Raw genomic sequence first — 14,981 nt, forward strand, 5'->3', positions numbered from 1 at the left:
CCCAGCCTCACCCTGGCTCCCTGATCCTGACTCCCCCAACCCATCCCTCAGCCCCTCGGCTCCCAGCCCACCAATCTCCCACCCTGCCCGGTTTTGGGGTGCTCACCATCAGTGGGTGCAGCCAGAGCGGGTCCCGATGCCGCGGGCGCGCTCCGAGATGGGGGAGCCCCCCCCAACTTCCTGCCCCCGCGCAGCGGATGTGCCAGAGCGGGGGGGGGCCCGAGTGCTGCACCCCCCTCACCCCTGCTACCCAAAATGCCGCCCCGTGCCCCCCCACTTCCTGCCAAGGCGCTGAGCTCCCACCCGTGACCGCTGCGCCTTCCTGCCCCCGCTCTGTCACCCTGCAGGTGGCCCTACAACCATGGCTTTTCTTATAAATCCTTTATTTGGAGTGAAAATATAGTTTTTGATCCTGCACTGGAATGGAGAAGGGGGACACAAAGAGAAGGAGGGGAGGAAAAGCCCCCAAAATATAGGGGGGACAATATCTCACAGTTGAGGAAGGTAGATCATGCCCTGCCCCACAGAAAGGGGGGAGACCCCACACAGGGATTGGGGGGTGCAGGGGGTAATCTTTGATCCCAGGAGCAACCCCCAGCCCGAGGGATGGGGGCAGGGGTGGAGAGTGGTCCATGATTTGAGGGGGCAGCACCCAGTAAGGCAATGGGGGGAAGCGGGGAGCTGCCAGAGGGGCAGCCAGCCCCCCAATGGGAGAAGGGCCTGGAGCGGGGCAAGGGGGAGCACCCCAGGGGGGTGAGATGCTTCAGGGGGGTCCCTGGGGTGCAGGCGTGGTCCCTGGGGCGGTGGTCCCTGAGAGGGTCCCTACACGTGGCCGTTCTCGAGGCGGCTGAGCTGCTCCTCTAGGCGGGAGATGCGCTGGCCCTGCTCCGCCACCAGCGCCCGCAGCGCCGCCACCTCCTGCAGCACCTCCTCCAGGCGACCTCCCTGAGGGACAGCCCCGTCACGGGACACGCCCAGCAGAGCCACACCCACTGCCCGTGGCCCACCTGCCACACCCACCCATCGCCCATCAGAGTAACCGCACTCACTGTACAGCCCCACCCACACCGACCACACCCCCCTGTCCCCCCTGTCCCTCCTGTCCCCCCTGTCCCCTTACCGTGGCGCTGCCGGAGCCGAGCACCGGGGGGGCACTGAAGCGAGTGGACGCGGGGGCCGTGGGGGGCGTGGGAGGTGGCGTGGTGGCCCCGGTGGCGGCGGTGGCAGCGGTGGTGGCGCGGCTGTCGTGTAGCAGCGTCCGCCGGCTCACCTTGAGGTCCCGCTGCTTGCTGGGGACGTAGGCCTGGCGCAGAGACACCAGCACGGGCCCCGCCGTGTGCCCCGCCACCCACTCCTCCGCCTCCATGGCCGCCTCGGGGCCTGCCGTGTCCGGGTACAGGTCGTCCTGGAACAGGTCCGACTGCCCCCAACAGCGTCAGAGGGGTGGCATCCTCGGGGGGACCCCCAGAGAGACTCCACGGGGACACAGCCTCACTGGGGACCCCCAATTGCTCCCATGTCCTGCTCAGGGACCTCACATGCAGACCCCATAAGGACCCCCACCCAGACTGATTAGGGACCCCTTGCCCAGTCACCAAGTCCTGCCCAGGAACCCCACACGGCCCCGTGTCTTGCCCGGTGACCCCTCTCAGTCCCCCTGGGGACTCCCACCAGCCCTGCTGGGTCCCCCCGCCCCACATTCCCCTATCCCCACCCACCTTCCTTGGCACGGTCATGATGATGGGCTCACACTTGCGCTCGTGCAGCTTGTAGAACCTGCCAGGGGAGCAGAGGGGGTCATGGAAGGTTTTGGGGGGATCTGGGGGTCCCTCACCTCGTCCCTCATGTCCCCGTGCCCACCTGGCGATCTCGCACTTGCTGACGTCCAGCCCGCGCTTGGGCATCCAGCCCATTCCCCGCTGGGGCTCCTTGCTGGTGAAGGTGTTGAGGAAGTGGATGTAGGGCGGCTCCTCCGTGATCTCGAAGTAGCGGATGCTCGAGTCCCCCTGGGGACACGCCGTTAGGGGGGACCCTGGCTCCGGGGGTGTCACCAGCGGGGTGGGGAGCTCCGTACCTTGCCGCAGACGTAGACCACGCTGGTGTCGGGGTCGTAGAAGGGCAGCAGAGCCCCGTTGCTGGAGTCCAGCTCCTGCAGCCCCATGGGCTCCTCCAGGTTCTCCTGGGGTGGGATGAGGTGTCAGACACGCGGGGAACCCCAAAATGGTTCCAGGGACCCCCGGGGTGCCACTCACCGTGTCCCACAGTGCCAGCTGCCGCTCGCTCATGCGGCTGAAGCCAGTGGTGAAGATCTTGCCGTCAGCCAGGAAGATGGCGCGCATGGGACGGGCCCCCTCGTGCGCCCGCTCCTTCTCCTGGGGGGCACGGCTGTCACCGGTGCCCGCAGCACCCCAGGGACAGGCACCGAGGGACAGGGGACAGCGGGGACAACCAGGGGACAAGGACACCCATGGAACGCGGGACAACGGGGTGTACCAAGGGACAGGAGCAGGAAGCAGGGGATTCCCCCCAAGAACCAGTGCAGGGCAGCGCCCTGGTGACACAGGCCCCCCGGGGGGGTGGGGACACTCACGGCCACCACGGTGCCGCGGCGGGGGTCGATGACACGGACGCTCTTGTCCTTGCAGGCGGTGCAGAAGCGGGAGCCATCACGGCTCCAGCTGACGCTGTAGATGAGGTCGGGGTGCAGCCCGTCCAGCCGGTACAGCTCCTCCGCCGTGCCCACGTTCCAGATCAGCACCACGTTGTCACAGCCTGGGGGACACGGCAGGGGTCACCTCGGCCACGCGGTCCCCTCCCCGTGCCTGCCGTGTCCCCCCGTACCTGCGCTGAGCAGGACATTGCGGGCGGTGGGGTGCCAGGTGACGATGCCAACACGCTTCGAGTGGCCCTCCAGGACCACCACCGGCTCCGTCAGCGGCTGGCTCAGCCCGTTCTCCGGGATCTGCCACACCTGAGGGGACAGAGGGGACAGTGAGCGAAGCGGGGTGACCCCTGCCACCCCCCAGGATCCTGGGCCACCCCTGACCATGACGGTGCAATCCTCGGAGCCGCTGGCGATGACGTGGTCGTTGTGGGGACACCAGTCGATGTCGAGGACGGGGCCCGTGTGGCCGCACACCGTGGGGTACGACTTGTCAATGCGTCCGGTCTGGGGACAAAGTGACAGCAGGGAGGGGGTCACCCCCACCAGCACAAACCCCCCTTCCCCATGTCACCACCCTGCTGTCACCTTGTGCAGGGGGAGGACGAGGAAGGCGCCGCCGCCGCTGGCCTCCACGATGATGGCGACGAAGGAGGGGTTGACGGCGCAGAAGGTGCTGTCCCAGGTGACGCGGGACACCCGGATGTCATCGTAGCACTGGTCAGTCTTCACCGGCTGCCCGAACACGTGCCGGAATTTGCTCTGCCGCACCACCTTCCGGAAGGACATGGCTGGGGAACGCCCCGGCCGTGGTCAGGCATGCTGGGATACCCCAAAATGGGAGGCAGGGCCACCAGGGAGGTGGCCTGGGAATAGGGTGTCCCCTGAACTGGGTTTGTCACTGTCTTCCACTCCGGTAAAGGGTGGCTCAGCCAATCTCAGGAACCAGGAACTGGGGACACACCCCTGTCCCTGCCACCTCCCTGAAGGGAAGTCAGGAAGCACCCCAGGAATGGGGGCTCTGAGTGAGACAGGGAGTGTCCCATTCGGGATGGGGACAGGGACAAAGGTGTCCTCCTGGAAACACGGGTGGGGATGGAAAGGAGAGCAGGGACAGCTCCAACAGATCAGGGGACAGGGGTGGCTCTGCTGGCTATGGGGTCAGGGACAGGGAAAGGGATGGGGACAAGGACAGGGATGGGGGGCCACGAATGGGGACGGCGGTGGCCTCATTCTGTACGGGGATAGTGACGAGGACAGGGCAAGGATGGGGAAAGGAAAAAGGATGGGGACGGGGGCGGGGTCAGGAATGCGGCCGGTGGTGGCCGCGCTTGGTACAGGAACAGGAATGGGGACAGGGACGAGGATGGGGACGTGGACGGGGAAGGGGATGGGGTGGCCCCGCTAGGTATGGGGTCAGGGATTGGGAGAGGGACAGGGATGGGGACAGGGACAGGGGGTGGCCGCGCAGGGAACGGGGATGGGGCTGCCCCGGGAAGGCGGATGGGGGGCCCGCGGGGGCCGTGCCCGGCGGGTCGGGACGGGGGTCGGTGCCTGGTACCGGTGCCCGCACTCACCGGCGGGTCGGAGCCCGGGGCCGGTGCCGGTGTCGGGGGCGGCGGGAGCGGCGGCGGCGGCGGGGGCGGGGCAGGAAGTGACCGGGGCCGCCCCGCGCGTGCGCGGCTCCGGGGCGGGGGCACCGGCGGGGAGGGGGGACCGGGGGCACCCCGTGCGACAGGGGCACCCCATGGACGGGGGCAGCCCGGCGGTACGGTCCCCGTAGGCAGCGTCAGTGGGTGGCACAGAGGTGACAGTGGCGGGTGGCACAGGGGCAATGGCAGCGAATGACACAGGGCTACTGTCACCCCCACCAGTGTCGCCCCGCTGTGTCACCCCGGGGTGACACAGCAGCCAGGGTCACCCCCCGGGCCGGGCTTTCCCCTGCTCTCATTTTGGGGTGTCCCTGCCCTCTGAAGCCCCCTGTGGCACCCTGTGCCCACCCAGTCATGTCTTGGGGACACCCCGCCGGTCCCCATTCTGGGGGGACAATAAATGGACCTACCTTAGAGGTGGGGGGAGCTCAGGAGGAGGTGCCAGGTGAGGGGACACAGTGGTGGCCTTGCGGTGTCACCACTGGGGATGTGGCTTGCTCTGGGGACACTGTGGTGGCTTTGGGGTGTCACCGCTGGGAGCATTGGGCAATGCTGGGGACAGTGGTGGCTGTGGGTGTCACCTCTGGACTCAGGGCCTCGGTGGTGACACCGGGACGCTGGTGGGGACCTGTCCGGTGCCGGGGGCGCGGTGGCCGCGTGGCTGTGCCCGGGGGCCGGTGGCCGTGGCTGTTTCCTGCCATTAATCACCGCTAATTGGCTTTGCCCTGGCGGGCCCACGGCGGGGGGAGTTTGGGGGGTCACGGGGGGTGTAAGAGGATTTCCCTGCTCTTTCCTCTGGCTCGGCCATCCCGGGGTCCCGCTCCCTGCCCGCCCGCTGCCCACCCGGCCCCGGCCCCATGCCACGCTCCCGCGGGGACAAGGGGACCCCCAAGGACACGGAGCCCCCGCAGAAGGGGAAAGGGGGGCACGAGGAGGGGGAGAAACCCCCCAAAGCCCCCGAGGACGTCGGTGCCCCGGCCCCCAAGAATTCCGGCTCCGAGTCCCGGCACGGCGGGCACGGGCAGAAGAGTGGGAAGAAGGGTCCCACGGACCCCCACGCTGCTGCCACCAAGACCTACTCCCCCTTCCTCAACACCGTCTTTGGCAAGGTGGGGACACCGGGAGGGGACATGGGCATGAGGGTGGCAATGGAGGGACCCTGGAAATGGAGGGGATGTGGGGACAGGGGAGATGGGGACAGGGATAGTCCAAGATCCTGTGGATGGAAGGGGGACAGGGGCTTTGGGGACATGGTCAGGGACACTCTGGGATCCTGGGGATGGAGAGGATATGGGGGCATTGGGGATGGGGACATGGGGACAGTGAGGGTGGGTACAGGAATAGTCCAGACCCTGCAGATGGAGGGGATGTGGAGCATTTGGAACATGGCGATATGGAGACAGTGGAGCTGTCCAGGACCCTGGCTATGGAAGGGACATCGGGAAAGTGGGGATGGGGACAGGGACAGTCCAGGACCCTGTAGATGAAGAGGGCAATGAGGAGTCAGGATGGGCTTGGGGACAGTGGGATGGGGATGTTCCAGAACCCTGGGGACAGAGGGGACATGGGGGCAATGAAGATGGGGTTGGGACACTCCAGGACCCTGGGGATGGAGGGGATGTTTGTCACTGGGGGCCACTCTGGGGATTAGAAGGACACGGGGACAGTGGGGACACAGTTGCGGACACTCTGGGACCCTAGGGATGAGGACATGGGGACAGTGGGAAGGGGCTCAGGGACCGGCTGGAAACCTGGGGATGAAGGGGATATGGGGCACTGGGAACAGTCAGGGACAGCCTGGAATCGTGGGGATAGATGGGACAGGCGTGCTGGGAATGGTGCTGGGGACACTCCAGGGCCCTGGGGACAGGGGGGACATACTGAGGGGACATCTAGAGCAGAGGCAGCCAAGCTCTGTGGAGGTAAAAATGCTGCTCCTCCACCTCTGGAGTACAACCCGCCTTGGCAGCATCTGTGGCCACCCGGCACATCCCATCCAGAGCCTGGGGGTCCTGGGGTGGGACACCCCTGGGGTGGGTGACAGGAGCAGGGACACAGGGACCGGGGCAGGGCAGGTGGGAGGCGCAGGCACAGGGCAGGGCGGAGCTTTGCCTCCAATCCCACTAATCCTCCACTGGAGTTAATTTTGGCCCATGCTTAACAAAGGTGACACCGAGGTTTGGGGGGGCAAGGAGGGGGGATGGACACGGAGCTGGGTCTCATTCTGCTGTCACCCCTTCTGTGTGTCCCATGCAGGAGCGGGAGCTGTCACCAGAGGAGCTGGATGGTGAGCAGGGGGGACGGGGTGGGGACACGGGCCTAGGGGAATGGGGGGCTGCGTCCTCATGGAGGGATCTGCCGTGGGGATGTGGCCATGGAGGGGTCTCCCACATCCAAGAAGGGACCTGCCCTGGGGTGACACGGTGCCCATGTGTCCCTCCATGCCTGATGATGTCCCTGTTCCCACCTGTGGCCATGCCCAGAACTGCTGGACGCTTTCAAGGAGTTTGACACGGACCAGGATGGCTACATCAGCTATAAGGACCTGGGCGCCTGCATGCGCACGCTGGGGTACATGCCCACCGAGATGGAGCTCATCGAGATCTCCCAGCACATCAAGATGAGGAGTGAGTGGGGTCGGGGGGCCAGGGAGGGGACCTGGGGTCGCTGGGGCGCTGAGGGTGTCCCCTTCCCACCGCAGTGGGCGGCCGCGTGGACTTCGAGGACTTTGTGCAGATGATGGGCCCGAAGCTGCGGGAGGAGACGGCGCACATGGTGGGCGTGAGGGAGCTCAAGATCGCGTTCCGCGAGGTACGGCCGCCGCCACGGGGACAGCAGGCATGGTGTCCCCTCCTCAGGGGCACCACAGCCATGAGGGGACCACAGGCGTGGTGGGGACAGTGACCCTGGAGAGACACTGGTGGGGGACAATAATGATGGGGGCACGGAGGGGACAGTGATCATGGGAAGACCATGGTGAGATGGTGACCACAGAGGGGACCATGGGGTGACCAAAGGCATGGAGGGGACACTGACCATGGGAAGACCATGGTGGTGACCACAGGCATGGACAGAACAGTGACTGGGGTGAACGATGACCATGGTGGTGACCACGAGGAGCTGGGGGTGCCGGTGACTGTGGTGGGAGGGTGACCCCCAGCCCGCGGGTGCCGCAGTTCGACATGAACGGGGACGGGGAGATCAGCACGGCCGAGATGCGCGAGGCCATCGCGGCACTGCTCGGGGAGCAGCTGAAGGCGCAGGAGGTGGACGAGATCCTGCAAGATGTGGATCTCAACGGGGACGGTCACGTGGACTTCGACGGTGAGGGCACCCCCTTCCCTGGGGGGCCGCGGCAGGGGCTGAGCCCCGGGTCCCCTGACGTCCCCTCCTCGCCCCGCAGAGTTCGTGATGATGCTGTCGTCCCGGTAACGGAGACACCGGGCAGGAGGGGACCCCCGGCTGACCCCCCCAGCCCCTCCTCAGCCCCTCCGTGCCAACCGACCCGAGAGCTCTGCCAACATCACGGTTCGGAGGGAACAGCTGGAGCAGAGCATCTGGGAATGGGGCAGACGCGACACCCCCGACCCCAAAAGCCACCGGCTGTGGTGGCAGAGCCAGCGGAGGCCGGGGACCCAATAAACCCCTTTGCCCGGAGCTGGACGAACGTGTCTGCTGGTTGTGGGGGGGGACGTGGGGTCAGCGTCCCCCTCTGGCCACCCGAGCCACCCCGAGGGTGGGGACAGCGGGGTCCCACGGGGGACAAGGGGTGGAGGCTGCCGTGGGGCGTGGCTGTAGGGCACACCGCGCCCTCCCATTGGCTGGATCTGACCCGCTGCCGTCGGCCGGCCAATCAGCACGCTCCAATTCAAGGTGGACGGGAAAGTGCCAGCCCTCCCAGAACTGTCACTCAAACCAACTGGCCAATTAGAATGAGGTAGGGCACGGGTCGACCAATCAGCACGCACCTCTCATGCCAGCTGGCCAATCAGAGGGCACATGCTATAGGGAAGGGCAGGGTATGGGGTACCTGTGTCACTCGCAGGGGGTCCCCACGATCCCCTGGGACATCCCCGCCCATGGAAGTGCCCCCAGGGGGTCCCAAAGCCATTCAGGACCTCCCCTCTTTGGATGCCACCCCCCAGACCAGGTGACCAAAATGGGTCCCTGGGAAGAGTCAAGGGTCCCCTCGAAGTCGCTCGGGGTGTCCCCAGCACCCCAAATCCAGTGGGGAACACAGGGGAACACAGGAGACACCCCTCAATCCCCCACCTGTCTCAGGGCAGCAGAACCTGAGGAGTGGACAAAGTGGCTCCTGGAGAATCCCATGAATGGGGTTCAAGTCCCTGTTTGGGTGCTGCCACTCAGATCTTGACAGGAGTAGGGGGTACCCCCCAAAATCAGTCACAGGGAGAGGCTGGACCCTCCCCCTGCCCCACAGAGCAGACGCAGGGTTGGGGCATTCACAGATTTTAATTTAGTTCTTTTTTTGGAGACAAAAAAAAAAAAAACAAAACCCAAAAAAAGAAAAAATAAAATTAAAAGGCATCAAACGCCCCCAATTTCAGATTCAGGGGTGCAGAGAGACTCCCCCCATGGTGTATCTCCCCACCCCTGTAGTGTCTGGGGGTGCAGGGGTCCCACTGCACCCTGGAGAGACCCCCCCAAAACCCAGGCCCTCCCCCTGCCCTAAACCTACAGGGAAGGCACCTCATGGGGGGTCCCCATGCATGGGGGCCATCCCGGGGAGGGTGGGGACCCCCCAAACTGGGGGCTGCGGGGGAGAAGGGGACCCCGATTGCTCTCTACATATATATAATATACACCTATAGAACAGGCTGGGGGGGAGTCTGGCCCCCCCTGGACCCCAAAAGCACCCGAACTCCTGGGGGCGAAGGGCAACGGGAATAAAAGGTGGGGGGGGGAGACCAAGGCCAGCCTCGGGCTCGCCCCGCTGCGCCTTCCCCAGGGCCCCCCACCCCCAGGGGCGGCCGTGCCCCCCACCCCAGGGTGCCGAGGAGGTGGGTGGGACGAACTGACCCCCCCCTGCTCCAGCACAGATTTGGGGGGGCTGTGTTGGCTCCTGCTCCCCAAGGTCAGTTTGGGTGGGCTAAGGCAAAGCCCGGCCGGCGCTCACGGCGAGGCACGGGGACACACGGTTAAGACAGACGGATGGACAGGGGGGGTCCTGGCCTTCATCCCTCCCACCCCCGCCGCTCCTCCTCCTCCTCTTCCTCGCTGGGCTCAGAAAATATCCGGGCACAAGCTCCAGTCCTGCTTCTCCTTGCTCTCCCAGTAGCCCCCCTTGTAGACGTGCGCCAGCTCCTGCGTCACCGGGTCCTTCTTCCGCTCGAACCACAGCGGTTTGTAGGGATCGTAGGGTGTCCCTGGGGGGCACAGCGGGGTGAGGGCCTGGGGGGGACACCAAGGGGGGACATCCCTGTCTGACAGCCGTGTCTTACCGTCCTCGGTGGCGCGGGCGGCCTCAGCCTCGCGGCGCTTGCGGGAGAGCCGCTGTTTCTCCTCCAGCCGCTGCTTCTCGGCATTGGCCTCGTCCCACCTCCCGTTCTCCATGAGGCGCTGGTCCGGGCGCCGCCGGCTGTCCGTGGGGGCCGTCCCGTTCTCCGGCGCGTTCAGGGTCAGCGCCAGCTCCGAGAAGTAGTACATGTTCTCTGCATACTTCCTACGGCATGGCAAAGAACGGGGCTCAGCGCCAGCCCCGCAGCCCGGCTCCCAGAGCCGCCTAATTCCCATTTTCCCCACTCACGGGAGTGGGTTCCGCTTCCACAGCAGCACCCGGCTGTCCTCAGCCTCGTGGGCTCGCGGCCGCGCCTCGGCTCCGTTGTCCCCTGTTCCCAGCTGGACCTTGTAGCAATCCATCTTCTCGTCCCACGTGCCCAGCAGGGCAAAATGCACCTTTCCTGAGGGGTCCATCACTTCCCCAGTGACCTGGCAGGAGAGGGGACAGCCTGGATCAGGACACACTGCAGTCATGAGCAGCCCGCTGTGTCCCATGGCTCCGTGTCCCTACCTTCCTCGCCACATCCCGGGAGAAGTAGCTGTAAGGGACAAACTTGAGGATGCACTTGTCCCCTGTCTTATGGTTGATGATCTCGATCTCACCTGACTGTAGAGGGGAGAGGAGAGTCAGACCCACCCATGCCCCATTCCCCAGGGATCCACGCTTCCATAGACCTCCCATCCACAACTTCCCACCTGGTCTATCCAGAGCTTCCCCACGATGATGTTGTGCACGGTGGTCGTCACCTTTTTCCACGTGTAGTGGTTGCCGGAGGAGTGGAAGATGCAGTGGATGGTACCTGAGGGAGGGAGATTGTACTGGGAACCACACCTGGAACCTTGGGTGGTCCCGAAAATCCCACGCACTCCTGGGGTGCTCACCCAGAGGCATGATGGAGAGGTATTTCCCTCGGAATTTGCTGGTGATTTTGATTTCCTGGCGCAGCGTCCAGCCGTTCTTGGAGTCGGCGTGGTGGGCGGCAGCCGGCGGGTGGTGGCTCACCTGGACACGGGATTGGGGACAGCTCAGTGCCGGCCATCCCGACAGCCCAGGAAAGGCTGGGAGAGAGGAGCCGGCCGCACCTGCTCACAGAGGGAGCGGTATCCGTTCTCCTCCAGGCGATCCAGCTCAAAGGTTTCCCCCAGGAGCGGGTTGAAGGGTTTGCTGGTGCGGAAGACGGTGGTGGAGTAGGAGGACACGGTGAAAGCAGCCACGTAGCACAGCTGCTCCAGGGAGCTCTCGCACCGCGCCGCCCGATCCAGGAGCTCGTGGTATTCCAAGTCCTCCGTCAGCCGCTGCAGCATGGACAGCGGCTCGTTGAAATTCACCTGGAAGAGGGAACGGGTCAAAAAAAGGGGGTTCCTGGGTGCCCCGCGCCCACCCACCAGCTGCATCTGTGCTCACTGGCATGGGAATTTTGGACAGCTCCTTCCCGATGCAGTTCTTCATGATGCTCCAAAGGTTGAGGCTGTAGTTGGGTTTGTAGGGAATGCGGGTTCTCTTCTCCTTCTTGGTGTCCTCAACCTGGTGCTTGTACTAGGGAGAGGGGAGACAAAGGCTGCTATGTCCCTGTGACCCCCCAAACACTTCCATGGGAATTTGAGCACGCCCAAGCCATAAACCCCCATCCCACCTGTTCATCCAGGCTGATGTCACTGCTGGTGCCGCTGATGTTGCTCCCAGTTCTCCTGGGAAGAGGGGAAAGGGGGTGAACATTCCTGAGCAGGGCTGAGCAGCAAGGGGATTCCCCTCTCCCCCAAAACTCACTTGTGGCCCATGATGTCGGGCACGGGGAAGATCTCCGGGGCGTCAAAGAACTCGTTGTTGTCGTCATCCTCGTCACTCAGGTCACCTTTGGCAGGGCAGCACAGATCTGGGAAAGGGGACAGGGCTGGTGAGGAAGTGACATCATTCCCAGTTTCCTGCTGGAGGCTCCCCTGTCACCATCAGCAAGGCGAGGGGGTCACACCCCACCCCAGCTCTGAGGGGTGTTGGATAAGGCTCAGAGGAGTCAGTTTGGACCCTGTTGTGGATGCCAGAATCACTCAATTACACAGATGAGATGGGACAGACACATCCCTTGGGATCAGCAGAGTGAGAGAAGCTGAGCCTGGCTCGGAAAATCCTGGGAAGCATCTGAGACACTTGGGCACAGCACTTGTCCCTCCCCACCTTTGCCAGAGCCTCCAGTGCCGGGCGTGCTGGCGGGGAGCACCGTGGCCCCCCGGAAAGCCCTTTCCAGGTGGTTGTGCTGCTTGGCCAACTGCTCCAACGTCTCCTCCAGCCGGATCCGCTGATCCCGCTCTTGCTGCAGCGACTTCTGCCACTTCTTCCCGTGAGTTTGTGCCAGGAGCATGAAATCCCGGCAGGCCTGGGGGGAAACAGTGCTCAGCATGGAAGTGGGAGCTTTTCCCACTGTGGAATCCTCAGGATGGGGACTCACGTTGATCATGGCGTTGGAGGTGATGCGGAAGAGCGTGGCCCGCTCGTTGACCTGCTTGATCTTGTCCGTGCTGTCTGGAGGGAGCCGCAGGGCCTCGAGCTCGCTGAGGGAGCGCTGCAGGGCCGTGCCGTGCTTGGCGATCAGGTCGTTGCAGGTGCTCAGGTCCTCCACTTTGCTGGATAAAATCCGCAGGGTGTTCTGCAGCTCCGTCTTGTCCGTCTGCGACACCGACTCGTCACCAGAGTCGTCTGTGGGTGGGAAGGGATGGGAAATGTGGGATTGTCATGTCACACCAGGAGCTGGTGGTGGGGCTGCCAGGAAGGGCACGGGGGGGGATCCCCAAATCCCTGAGGGCTCCCAAACACTCATGGTCCATCTCTGTGCACGCCAGGCTGTTTGGGTCACACGTGTATGGACATGGCTATCCCCTTCCAAACCTTCTTGCTGGAGATGCTGGGATGCTGCCCAGGGCACTGGGATACTGCCCTAGGGCCTGTGGGGCACTGGGATCCTGCCCTGGGGGCACTGGGTTTCTGAGAACTCGAAGCCTGCCCTAAGGACATTGATGCTGCCCTGTGATCCTGCCCTAGGGTCTCTGGGATCATGCTTGGAGGCACTGGCATCCTGTGAGGTACTGGGACTCTGCTCTGGGGACACTGATCCTGTGGAACACTAATATCCTGCCCGGGGTCCTGTGGGGTACTGGAATCCTGGCCTGGGATTCTTGCCACCTGTGGGGCTCTGGGAACCTGGCACTGGGATCCCACTCTGAGGACACTGATCCTGTCCTGAGCACTGTCGAGCACTGGGATTTTACCCTGAGTGCACCACGACCCCGCCATGGATCTAGGAATTCTGTACCTGATTCCTCCAGCATCTTGACAGCCTTGGCCTTGGCGAGCTCGAGGGCGGTGACCCAGCGCTGCCGCTCCACCTCGGAGCTGGCCTTGAGGTGGTAGGTCTGGGCTCCGCCGTTGGAGATGATGAAATTGCAGGAATCCTCCACGGTGATGTTGGCCGTGGCCAAGTTGATGGTGCCACGGCACGTGTGGCCCATCTCCGCCTTGGATCTGCACGGGAAGGCCGGGGTGAGGGAAGGACAGGGCTGGGATCCCGGGGACGAGGCCGCAGTGAGGGAAGGACAGGGCTGGGATTCCCGGGATGAGCCCCCGAGGGGCTGCGCAGGGGGCTCGGCATTCCCAGCCCGGCAGCCAGGGCTATTAATAGGGAGGGTTTGGTGGCGCCGGAGTGGGGCCAAGCCTGGGGATGTCACTTTGCGGGGACAAATCCACAGCCCCCAGGAGTGGCCTCAGGGATCCTGGAGCCTCAGGGATCCGGTGCTTCCCGGATCCTGGCACGGGCTGGGACGAGGGTGAAGTCTCAGAGAGGCCGGGCCAGGCTGGCACTCCCCTTCCACGTCACCGGGTGACAGAGGTGACAGCCAGCCGGGACACCCCCAGCCCGGTGCCCCCCCGTTGCCAGCGGTGTAACCGGAGCCGGCAGCTGCTGAAGGCTCCGGTTCCCCATCAATAATGGAGGGACAAGGCCCCCCCCGCCAGGCTCAGGTGTCCCCGCGGGTGACAACACACGAGGCCACCGGGAAGAGCTGCTGGGAGGGACAGCGGGATCCGGGAGCTGCGGGAGGCTGAAGGGGCTGCATACCCCCGCCCCCACCCACCCTCAAATACCCACGGGGACAGGGATGTGACAATCCCGGGGACAGACAGGTGACAACCACGGGGACAGCGATGCGACAACCGCCCCCCTTTCCTGCTGGCACTGAGGGGCGACGAGGAGTAGACTAAGGACCCCCTCCCTGGCCAAGAGCAGCCCCGGTGACCGGGCGGTGACATCCCCCGTGACACGGAGATGACAACCGCGGGCACAGGGAGGTGACAGCCGCCCTCCTTCCCAGATGGCACCGGGGCACCGAGCGCTCCGCAGTTCGGTGCGGGGGGCCCACACCCGCTTCCCTCCCGCCGCGGGGGCTCAGCCCGGCGCCAAGGTCACGGGGGGCTCGTGGGGCGGCGGGGCGGGTCCCGGTGCGTACCGGTAGTAGCTGAGCAGCCCATTGCTGAGCACGAACCAGCGGCGCTGGTATCCCTTGATGTAGTTGGTCCATTTGAAGAGCCAACCCTCGCGGGCCGAGCCGGGACCGGCCCCACCGCCGCCCGCGCCGGCTCCGCCGCTCGCCGACGCTGTCGGTGCCGCCGGCGCCGCCGTCGGCGGCGGCGCCGCCCCGACGCTCGCCGCCGGTGAGGGCAGGGCCGGGGGCGCGCCGGGGGCCGCGGGCAGGGCCGCGGGCCCGGGGGGCGCGGCCGGGCCGGGCCCCGCGCCCGCCGCACGCAGCTCCGCCATCGCCGCCGCCGCCGCCACCGCCCGCCGCGTTGCCGTCACTCGCCCCGCCCACGTCCGCGTCTCATTGGCGGCCAGAGCGTCGGCGGGGCGGACCGCGCGTTGTGATTGGTCGAGGGCGGACATCTCGTCTGTCAATCAGGCAGGAAGCCAATGGGCAGGGGGAGCGGCACGCCGCGCGTGCTGACGCCAAGCGGTGAATCACCCACCAGCGATTGGCGGGGGGGCGGGGCTTCGCTCAACGCGCCCCACCATTGGCTGAGGAGTAGCCACGCCCTCTGCGCACGGAGGTACACCGGGGGTCGCGGGTTCGAGACCGCCGAGGGGACAGAGCGGGAACACGGCGGG

General features: G+C 65.4%; 3 protein-coding genes across 4 annotated transcripts; 1 reads left to right on the forward strand and 2 right to left on the reverse strand.

Moving 5' to 3' along the window:
• Positions 1–366: 366 nt before the first annotated feature.
• Positions 367–4,303, reverse strand: CORO1B (coronin 1B). Its single transcript, XM_053981182.1, has 11 exons — positions 4,240–4,303; positions 3,251–3,453; positions 3,047–3,169; positions 2,842–2,971; positions 2,591–2,772; positions 2,253–2,372; positions 2,075–2,179; positions 1,861–2,006; positions 1,719–1,776; positions 1,121–1,420; positions 367–945 (listed from the first exon to the last, which is right to left on the reverse strand). The coding sequence occupies exons 2-11, from the start codon at positions 3,449–3,451 to the stop codon at positions 823–825; spliced, it is 1,488 nt and encodes a 495-aa protein (XP_053837157.1). The 5' UTR covers positions 3,452–3,453; positions 4,240–4,303; the 3' UTR covers positions 367–822.
• An 815-nt stretch (positions 4,304–5,118) lies between these two features.
• On the forward strand, positions 5,119–7,956 carry CABP4 (calcium binding protein 4). Its single transcript, XM_053980426.1, has 6 exons — positions 5,119–5,423; positions 6,571–6,601; positions 6,798–6,941; positions 7,016–7,125; positions 7,491–7,638; positions 7,718–7,956. Exons 1-6 carry the CDS (start codon positions 5,172–5,174, stop codon positions 7,744–7,746), a joined length of 714 nt encoding a protein of 237 aa, XP_053836401.1. The 5' UTR covers positions 5,119–5,171; the 3' UTR covers positions 7,747–7,956.
• An 812-nt stretch (positions 7,957–8,768) lies between these two features.
• OSBP (oxysterol binding protein) lies at positions 8,769–14,639 on the reverse strand. 2 transcript variants are annotated; one of them, XM_053981078.1, is made up of 14 exons: positions 14,329–14,502; positions 13,140–13,348; positions 12,279–12,526; positions 12,008–12,206; positions 11,603–11,708; positions 11,469–11,523; positions 11,240–11,371; positions 10,918–11,163; positions 10,717–10,837; positions 10,531–10,634; positions 10,346–10,441; positions 10,082–10,263; positions 9,777–9,997; positions 8,769–9,701 (listed from the first exon to the last, which is right to left on the reverse strand). In XM_053981078.1, exons 2-14 carry the CDS (start codon positions 13,333–13,335, stop codon positions 9,559–9,561), a joined length of 2,049 nt encoding a protein of 682 aa, XP_053837053.1. In that variant the 5' UTR covers positions 13,336–13,348; positions 14,329–14,502; the 3' UTR covers positions 8,769–9,558. The 2 variants fall into 2 exon arrangements, with proteins under 2 accessions (XP_053837053.1, XP_053837052.1); XM_053981077.1 differs by having other exon boundaries at positions 8,769–9,997; positions 14,329–14,639.
• Between the last annotated feature and the right edge of the window lie 342 nt (positions 14,640–14,981).

Source organism: Vidua macroura, chromosome 6 (genome assembly GCF_024509145.1).
Source record: "Vidua macroura isolate BioBank_ID:100142 chromosome 6, ASM2450914v1, whole genome shotgun sequence".
In the NCBI taxonomy this organism is placed as follows: domain Eukaryota; kingdom Metazoa; phylum Chordata; class Aves; order Passeriformes; family Viduidae; genus Vidua; species Vidua macroura.

Excerpts from the sequence above, each read along its gene's own strand:
- CORO1B (XM_053981182.1), bottom strand. The coding sequence starts at position 3,451 with ATGTCCTTCCGGAAGGTGGTGCGGCAGAGCAAATTCCGGCACGTGTTC. Across the intron at positions 1,777-1,860 it reads AGCAAGTGCGAGATCGCCAG|GTTCTACAAGCTGCACGAGC; the intron begins GTGGGCACGGGG and ends CTCCCCTGGCAG. Across the intron at positions 946-1,120 it reads TCGGCTCCGGCAGCGCCACG|GGAGGTCGCCTGGAGGAGGT; the intron begins GTAAGGGGACAG and ends GCTGTCCCTCAG.
- CABP4 (XM_053980426.1), top strand. The coding sequence starts at position 5,172 with ATGCCACGCTCCCGCGGGGACAAGGGGACCCCCAAGGACACGGAGCCC. Across the intron at positions 5,424-6,570 it reads TCAACACCGTCTTTGGCAAG|GAGCGGGAGCTGTCACCAGA; the intron begins GTGGGGACACCG and ends TGTCCCATGCAG. Across the intron at positions 7,126-7,490 it reads TCAAGATCGCGTTCCGCGAG|TTCGACATGAACGGGGACGG; the intron begins GTACGGCCGCCG and ends CGGGTGCCGCAG.
- OSBP (XM_053981077.1), bottom strand. The coding sequence starts at position 14,636 with ATGGCGGAGCTGCGTGCGGCGGGCGCGGGGCCCGGCCCGGCCGCGCCC. Across the intron at positions 12,527-13,139 it reads CAAGATGCTGGAGGAATCAG|ACGACTCTGGTGACGAGTCG; the intron begins GTACAGAATTCC and ends TCCCACCCACAG. Across the intron at positions 11,372-11,468 it reads ACATCAGCCTGGATGAACAG|TACAAGCACCAGGTTGAGGA; the intron begins GTGGGATGGGGG and ends CCCTCTCCCTAG.